This window comes from Brachyistius frenatus, unplaced genomic scaffold (assembly GCF_029030835.1).
Source record: "Brachyistius frenatus isolate BFR_SWC_R1_liver_20210118 unplaced genomic scaffold, ASM2903083v1 Contig_317, whole genome shotgun sequence".
NCBI classification, from domain to species: Eukaryota; Metazoa; Chordata; class Actinopteri; family Embiotocidae; genus Brachyistius; species Brachyistius frenatus.
In genome coordinates, this window is record NW_027210916.1 from 90084 (window position 1) to 99210 (window position 9127).

The 9127-nt window shown below is 45.2% G+C and overlaps 1 protein-coding gene across 1 annotated transcript; it reads left to right on the plus strand.

Moving 5' to 3' along the window:
• The first annotated feature begins 311 nt into the window (after positions 1-311).
• reep5 (receptor accessory protein 5) lies at positions 312-8841 on the plus strand. Its single transcript, XM_069723142.1, has 5 exons — positions 312-507; positions 659-752; positions 5041-5179; positions 6546-6714; positions 8541-8841. The coding sequence occupies exons 1-5, from the start codon at positions 390-392 to the stop codon at positions 8588-8590; spliced, it is 570 nt and encodes a 189-aa protein (XP_069579243.1). The 5' UTR covers positions 312-389; the 3' UTR covers positions 8591-8841.
• The last annotated feature ends 286 nt before the right edge of the window (positions 8842-9127 follow it).

Genomic DNA, 9127 nt, shown 5'->3' on the forward strand with positions numbered 1-9127 from the left:
ACAACACAGATTATTTCATTGCATTAACAGAGTAAAGTCCTGGCAGCAGAGCTTCACAAAGAAACACAACAATTCAACAACTCCCACGTAAGTTAGAAGTAAAAATCTCCTATTTAAGGGAGAAAACCCTCCAACAGAACCAGGCTCAGAGGTGGGCTGTTCCAACAATCTTTTTATTGTTTAATTCCGTCTGACATCATTATCATCATCTTCATCTCTAATGTGCAGTATATACTGCAAAAAAGATTTGGTCGCTTTTATTTTGAAGCTCCGTGTTGCGCATCCGGTGTGGGCGCTGCTCACAGAGCCGCGTCGGGCTGCAGGGTGGCGCAGTTCCTTCTCCGACCATTTCGTGATTCATCAGCATCGCTGAGGAAGGAAGTGTAGCCATGGCGCTGGGACTCCGAGACAGGTTCGAGAAGTTCCTCCACGAGAAGAACCTGATGACGGATGTTCTGGCCAAAGTGGAGGCGAGGACCGGAGTGAGCAGGACGTACATCGCTCTGGGTGAGTGGGACAGGAGGGGCACAGGAGTGGGACAGGAGACGGAGACAGACATCCTGACAAAGGACCGAGTCTCTCCTCTCTGTCCTGCTGCTTCCTGTATTAACACTGATGGGACTTTAATGGATTGGTGACCAACATGTGGTTCTTCCAGCTCTGGTGACCGTCATCGCTGTTTACCTGGTCATCGGCTACGGAGCCTCCCTCCTCTGTAACCTCATCGGGTTCCTCTACCCGGCATACATCTCGTAAGTACTGACGGCTGAGGGGCGGGGCCTACCGCACCACACCCTGTACACACACACACACACACACACACACACACACTACAACCATAAACACACATTTATATACACACTACATACACACGTGTATATATATACACACATGTACACTACCTACATATAAACACACACAGAAAAACACAAAGACACGTACAGACACAAACATGTACACATAGACACAAAGTCACACATTCAGACATGTACAGACACACAAAAACACACAGATACTTTTCTACCTGTATATTATATATATTATATATATTATATTTTCTGACCAGATGTTTTCTGTTGTTGATCTCTGGAGGATTTTCCTGTTTATCGTTATCAGTGTTGTTATCAGTGTATCAATGAGAAAAATGATTTCCATGAAACTACAATGAGACTACAACGTGATTCATAAAGATAACAACACAGAAAACACCCTTTAACATGTGTGACATCACAGCTCACAGTCTGATGAAGGTGATGAAGCTGAAGGTGCAGCAGCAGGCAGTCCTACACCCCCTCCCCCTCCAGTCGTTGTTGACTCCAATATCTCCTGCCGTATTTCCATGAATCTGCAGTGCATTCTGGGAGACTTTTTTTTTTCCCACAGAGGGGACACTGTGGACATTGGGACGGCGGACTGTCCTCGTCCTCGTCTTGTGATCTCTGTTCTTAAACAGACGTCATGATGTCATTAAGGAGTCGTGTGGTTCAGTCAGCATCACATGTCGGCCTCCTGAAGCCTCTCTGTGTCCACGCTGTGAGAGCCATGATGATGATGATGATGATGATGAAGATCGGTGGGGGTGGGGGGGTTCTCTTCACGCTACCATTAAAGCATCACTTTCAAATCACAAATCGCTGATTTGTTTCCAGAAAGTAACGTCGCTGAGCTGAGATGTGAAACAGGAAGTCAGTGATGATGTCACTGGCCACGACCACTTCCTGTCAGGCTGTTTGAAACACTGAAGTCTGTGATATGAACACGCACCATCATCCAGGCTGACTCCTGTAACGTCTGACTGTGCTGCGTTCCAGATGAAAGACGTAAAGGATTTTCAAATTAAAAGCGTGTGAGGCAGCTGCAGCTGTTCCTGAACACAAAGTGTTTCTTCTCCACTGCTGGACAGAAGAATCAAACTTTATTGAGTGTTTAACAGAGGACACAAAAACACGTTGGATTCTGGGTAAAATGATTAAAGCTGCAGATATTTTGTAGGGTGATGTGTTGACATGATGAGGTCACTTCCTGTCATCATGTGATTTGAAACAACACCATACAATAAGAGTTTACTTTACGTCGGTGGCCCCGCCCCCTTCCTCTATGGAGCCAAGATGGCGACCGTTTTGGGAGTAACGTGTCCAGAGTTTCACACTTCTTCTTTTTCTGGAGCGTTCTGAGTGCTTCATCCTGGTACTTGTAGTGTACTGATGTTAGTGTCAGTACACAAGTACAACACCTGGAACACGAGTAGAACACCTGGAACACGAGTAGAACACCTAAAACACAAGTAGAACACCCAGAACACTAGTGGAGCACCTGGAACACAAGTAAAACACCTGGAACATGAGTAGAACACCTGGAACACGAGTAGAACACCTGGAACACAAGTAAAACACCTGGAACATGAGTAGAACACCTGGAACACGAGTAGAACACCTGGAACACAAGTAGAACACCTGGAACATGAGTAGAACACCTAAAACACAAGTAGAACACCTGGAACACAAGTAGAACACCTGGAACACAAGTAGAACACCTGGAACATGAGTAGAACACCTGGAACACGAGTAGAACACCTGGAACACAAGTAGAACACCTGGAACATGAGTAGAACACCTAAAACACAAGTAGAACACCTGGAACACGAGTAGAACACCTGGAACACGAGTAGAACACCTGGAACACGAGTAGAACACCTGGAACACGAGTAGAACACCTGGAACATGAGTAGAACACCCAGAACACTAGTGGAGCACTTGGAACACAAGTAAAACACCTGGAACATGAGTAGAACACCTGGAACATGAGTAGAACACCTGGAACACAAGTAGAACACCTGGAACACGAGTAGAACACCTGGAACACGAGTAGAACACCTGGAACACGAGTAGAACACCTGGAACACGAGTAGAACACCTAAAACACAAGTAGAACACCCAGAACACTAGTGGAGCACCTGGAACACAAGTAAAACACCTGGAACATGAGTAGAACACCTGGAACACGAGTAGAACACCTGGAACACAAGTAGAACACCTGGAACATGAGTAGAACACCTAAAACACAAGTAAAACACCTGGAACACAAGTAGAACACCTGGAACATGAGTAGAACACCTGGAACATGAGTAGAACACGTGGAACACGAGTAGAACACCAGGAACACGAGTAGAACACCTGGAACACGAGTAGAACACCCGGAACACTAGTAGAACACCTGGAACATGAGTAGAACACCTGGAACACTAGTAGAACACCTGGAACACAAGTAGACCACCTGGAACATGAGTAGAACACCTGGAACATGAGTAGAACACCTGGAACACGAGTAGAACACCCGGAACACGAGTAGAACACCAGGAACACTAGTGGAGCACCTGGAACACAAGTAGAACACCTGGAACACGAGTAGAACACCTGGAACACGAGTAGAACACCTGGAACACAAGTAGAACACCTGGAACATGAGTAGAACATCTGGAACACGAGTAGAACACCCGGAACACAAGTAGAACACCTGGAACACGAGTAGAACACCTAAAACACAAGTAGAACACCCAGAACACTAGTGGAACACCTGGAACATGAGTAGAACACCTGGAACACAAGTAGAACACCTGGAACACAAGTACAACACCTGGAACACGAGTAGAACACCTGGAACACGAGTAGAACACCTGGAACACGAGTAGAACACCTGCAACACAAGTAGAACACCTGGAACACTAGTAGAACATCTGGAACACAAGAACCACATCTGTAGGTAGACGACTGCCGCTGCTGATGTAGCATGTCAGCGAGTGTAAACCCGAGAATCTCCGGCCTCAGCGAGAAGATGAAGACATGATGGAGACAGCTGTCAGGAACAAACAGCTGACTGATGTCCCCAGATGTCCCCAGATATGTGTTTCTGTCTCAGCCAGTTGGTTCTGGTTCTCAGTGGCCCGGTCTGCTGAAGGAGGTGGAGAGTCCGCCCCCTGGTGGACGTTCTCACACGTTCTTGTCATTAATTGCAGCAGATTTAAAGTCATACATCACAGAAACAGCAGTCATGTGACAGAAGAAGAACAGTGAAGGGGAGGAGCTTCAGTCTGCGTTTGTGTTGGACAGTGAAGATAACGTGAAGAAGAGAGAGGACGAGGTTGTAACAGTGATGGCGGCAGAGGGACGAGCAGAAAGACAGGTGTACACTCAGAGACGTTGGTGCAGCTGCAGGCGTGCCATGACATGTTTTGCAGCTGTCAGATAATAAAGTGAAGTGACGACATCAACGGATCAAAGCGGGTCATGTGGGTTCAGACGGTGTGTTTGTTTGAGGACTGAAGGGAACACAGAGGACGTGACGGAGCTGCACCTCCTCCAGGACTCTGCTGCAGGGATCTGAAGAACTGCTCCACCTGCTGGACACATCTGGATCCTGTCCTGTACGACGGTGGAGGACGTGGAGACAATCACCCTAATGATGTCATCAACGTGGACTACGTCTGTCCTGTTACATCCGTCCTGTAACTGCAGTCAGAACATGTCCCTGTATGTCTGACGGCATGAGGAAGCTCAACTCCTCACCTGGTGTTCAAACCAGAGACATGGCGACATCACAGGAAGTTAACGTGATGAGCGAAGAGTTCCTGTGTGACAGCGCTACACCACCAGTGTGAAGTATGTGGGAGGAGTCAGAGAGATGACTCACGACGTGTCCGTCTGTCCAGCTCTTTGAGAGGTCGCCGTCTCTCCGTCTGGTGTCCAATGGGTGAACAGGTGGAGCACACGTCCATGTACAGGTGTCAGAGACAGGTGGTGTTCACCGCCACGGCGCAGCAGGCGGATGAAAACAAAAGTAGAGACTCTTTTGTAAACGTCCTGTCAGCAGAACAGAGGAGAGACGAGCTGGAGGGAGGTGTTGACAGGAGGAGGAGGTGTTGACAGGAGGAGGAGGTGTTGACAGGAGGAGGAGGAGGCGGTGTTAATAGGAGGAGGAGGCGGTGTTAATAGGAGGAGGAGATGAAGGTTTGACCTCTGAGTAACATGCTCCTCTCTCTTCCAGGATTAAGGCCATTGAAAGTGCCACCAAGGAGGACGATACCAAGTGGCTGACCTACTGGGTCGTGTACGGCATCTTCAGCGTGGCCGAGTTCTTTGCCGACATCTTCCTCTCCTGGTTCCCCTTCTACTACATCGGAAAGGTGATCCAGCAGGTTTCTGTGCTCCAACATGAATCCAGAACAATAAAACTCTCATTAAACAACAAGTAGTTAATCTGGAACAAATCATCATGACATCACATCCTGCTCATCACTAGAAATATCCCTCCACCTCCTCAATGGGAAAATAGAATTAGAACTAGAGTTTCATATAATATGTAATATAATGTAGTTTCTACTTGTTATAGTTCTATTAAATGACCCATTTGGTGAAGTCGGGTCTCTTTTGGTCCTTTTTGGTCGCTCTGAGCACCCGTACCGTAACACCACGGATAGTCACGCACTTACAGTCCTAGAGGAGGCTAGCTGGACCGGTTTGGTTTGAACACATGACACGGATCTTTGTTCATCAGATATCTTTGTTCATCAGATATCTTTTTTCATCAGATATCTTTATCTTTGTTCAAATCTTTGTTCATCAGATAAATCTTTGTTCATCAGGTATCTTTGTTCATCAGATATCTTTGTTCATCAGAATCTTTGTTCATGGATATCTTTGTTCATCAGATATCTTTGTTCATCAGATATCTTTGTTCATCATCTTTGTTCATCAGATATCTTTGTTCATCAGACATCTTTGTTCATCAGATATCTTTGTTCATCAGTTCATCAGATTTGTTCATCAGATCTTTGTTCATCTTTGTTCATCAGATATCTTTGTTCATCAGATATCTTTGTTCATCAGATATCTTTGTTCATCAGATATCTTTGTTCATCAGATATCTTTGTTCATCAGATATCTTTGTTCCAACCAGACTGAACTAGCTGATCAGTTTAGTGTTTCTATTTTTCTGTAATTATTCAGTTGGAGACTAGAAATCCTCTCTGTTGCTAGGGTGGTTGCTAAGGGTCGGACTACTTCCTGGATTAGTAAACATTGCGTACGTTACATAAGAGTCTACTGATGGGACTAATTGTTTTCCAGTTGTTAGTCATACCCCATGCGTTGCCATGGAAACGGAGATCACACAGACAAAAATTTTTATATTTTGAGAGAATTGCTCCACAATATGAAAACATCTAGATATTGGAAAAGAGATCTGGTTATATTTTATTTGATTTATTTGTGTAGTGTTGCTCTGTGTGCTCTGATTATTCTCGTCTCATGAACAGCTGTCATACATGTCAGTATGAATGATGTGCAGCTGAGATTTATATACACTTAATAACTTTATAAATTGTCTTATATTTCAATTTTAAGCATTTCATATTTTATATATTTAACATATGTTATTATTCTATTGATATTTTTAAAATATATTTTCAGACTTTTGTTTTTGAGGATGAAGGATATAAAGTATGTGGTTGTTTTCTGTGTGATGACACGCCTGGTCCTCGGTGTCCTCAGGGTGCCTTCCTGGTGTGGTGCATGGCGCCGACTCCCTCCAACGGATCGGCCCAGATCTACAACCGCATCATTCGGCCCTTTTTCCTCAAGAATGAAGCCAAGATCGACGACGTGATGAAGAACCTGAAGGACAAAGCCTCGGACGCCGCTGACAAGTTCAAAGATGAAGGTGAGCAGATCCTCGTGTTCCCTGCAATTCTATAAATATATCTGATGCACCATGTGACCACTGATCGACTTCATATGAAACAAACGTTCACAGTAAAACAGAAAAGCGTGTTTTTAACAGTAAACAGAGTTATAAGACTTCTAATTAATAACGAATACAGACAGAAACATGTATGTTCTGTACTTCAGTTTCATTCTGCAGCTTCAGCTCAGCGTTTCCTGTTCCTTTAAGACTGAGGTCTGTTCTCGGGTCTGTTCTCAGGTCTAGCCTGTTCTCAGGTCTGTTCTCGGGTCTGTTCTCATGTCTGTTCTCAGGTCTAGTCTGTTCTCAGGTCTGTTCTCAGGTCTATTCTCAGGTCTAGTCTGTTCTCAGGTCTGTTCTCAGGTCTGTTCTCAGGTCTATTCTCAGGTCTGTTCTCAGGTCTATTCTCAGGTCTGTTCTCAGGTCTGTTCTCAGGTCTAGTCTGTTCTCAGGTCTGTTCTCAGGTCTGTTCTCAGGTCTAGTCTGTTCTCAGGTCTGTTCTCAGGTCTATTCTCAGGTCTGTTCTCAGGTCTGTTCTCAGGTCTAGTCTGTTCTCAGGTCTGTTCTCAGGTCTGTTCTCAGGTCTAGTCTGTTCTCAGGTCTATTCTCAGGTCTGTTCTCAGGTCTAGTCTGTTCTCAGGTCTGTTCTCAGGTCTAGTCTGTTCTCAGGTCTGTTCTCAGGTCTAGGTCTGTTCTTCTCAGGTCAGGTCTCAGGTCTGTTCTCAGGTCTGTTCTCAGGTCTATTCTCAGGTCTAGTCTGTTCTCAGGTCTGTTCTCAGGTCTATTCTCAGGTCTGTTCTCAGGTCTGTTCTCAGGTCTGTTCTCAGGTCTAGTCTGTTCTCAGGTCTAGTCTGTTCTCAGGTCTGTTCTCAGGTCTATTCTCAGGTCTAGTCTGTTCTCAGGTCTCAGGTCTGTTCTGTCTATTCTCAGGTCTCAGGTCTGTTCTCAGGTCTGTTCTCAGGTCTCATTCTCAGGTCTAGTCTGTTCTCAGGTCTGTTCTCAGGTCTGTTCTCAGGGTCTGTTCTCTCAGGTCTGTTCTCAGGTCTATTCTCTAGTCTGTTCTCAGGTCTGTTCTCAGGTCTGTTCTCAGGTCTATTCTCAGGTCTGTTCTCAGGTCTGTTCTCAGGTCTATTCTCAGGTCTGTTCTCAGGTCTGTTCTCAGGTCTCAGGTCTGTTCTCAGGTCTATTCTCAGGTTCTCAGGTCTTGTCTGTTCTCAGGTCTGTTCTCAGGTCTAGTCTGTTCTCAGGTCTGTTCTCAGGTCTGTGAAGCTGCATTAAAAGGCTTCAGCACAGCAGTTCAGCTGTTTGCACTGAGCTGCAGAACCACCAGAACATAATATAACTCTTATAATGTTGTTAATAGTTCAGACGCAACGATCTGCTTCGTAACGTTGGATGTTTCTCCACGAGATGGAGCCAAAACTTTCACTGATGTGACAGAGCTGAGTGGAGATGATTGACAGGTGAACCTGGTGGTGATCTTCACTTCTGTCTGCTGTCATGTTCAAGTCACCATGCAGACCTTTAAAAGTATTGACTTTCACCACTTTAAAGGGACAAAACTCAAAGAGGTTCATACCAGACAGGCTTTTATTCTGAAATCCTCCTTCACACACCTTTTATGAAACAGCTTTTTATTAAGTAGCCTCACTGTTTTCTGATGTGCTCCTGTTGTTACCTGTTGACATCATCAGGAAGTACGTAGTAGTTCTGTCAGAACAAACAGGGTTTCAGAGGTTTGTGAGGTCAGATGTGCTGAAAACATACCCAGATAACAGACGTGTTCTTTTGTCATGTGTCCACAGCCAAGAGAGCCACGGCCAACATTATGTTTGAGGAGAAGAAGAGCACCTGAGCAGGAGGCCTGTCCAGAGTCAGCTCCAGATGTGACCGCGACACAACAAACGTTGCCTTTAAAACCCTGTTCAGTACGTAATGTAACGTAACCTCCCTCCCTGCTGGATTAGATGTTACACGTGTGTCATGTATCATTTTAAGCCATCCCAGTTGTCCCCACTTATTGACCGTTGCCTTGTGGAGGCCTCTCAGATGACTGTACACTGGCCCCGGATCCTTTATGAACCAAATAAAAACAGATTTGCTGAAGTTCTTCTCTCATGTTCATTCTTACAGCTGACTGTGTGCTCAGAGGAAAACGGGGATGTAAAAAAAGATCTGCAGAAATGCTGTTAAAGCCTCCCGTGGGCCATCAGAGTTTTAACGGGACCCACCTTCTGTCAACAAAGTTAAAAGTTAACAGATAAACTCATGCAACATATCTATGGAAAGTTAAGACTCTCGTGATTCGGTTGGTATGAACCATTTTAAGATCCAATAACCACAGCAGGTTCAGTAAACAGCTTCGTCAGACCACTGCTGAACAACCAAATGA

Bases quoted from the DNA above. Each gene is read 5' to 3' on its own strand.
- reep5 (XM_069723142.1), top strand. From the start codon at position 390: ATGGCGCTGGGACTCCGAGACAGGTTCGAGAAGTTCCTCCACGAGAAG. The intron at 508-658 runs GTGAGTGGGACA...TGGTTCTTCCAG, and splicing joins CAGGACGTACATCGCTCTGG to CTCTGGTGACCGTCATCGCT. The intron at 5,180-6,545 runs GTGATCCAGCAG...CGGTGTCCTCAG, and splicing joins CCTTCTACTACATCGGAAAG to GGTGCCTTCCTGGTGTGGTG.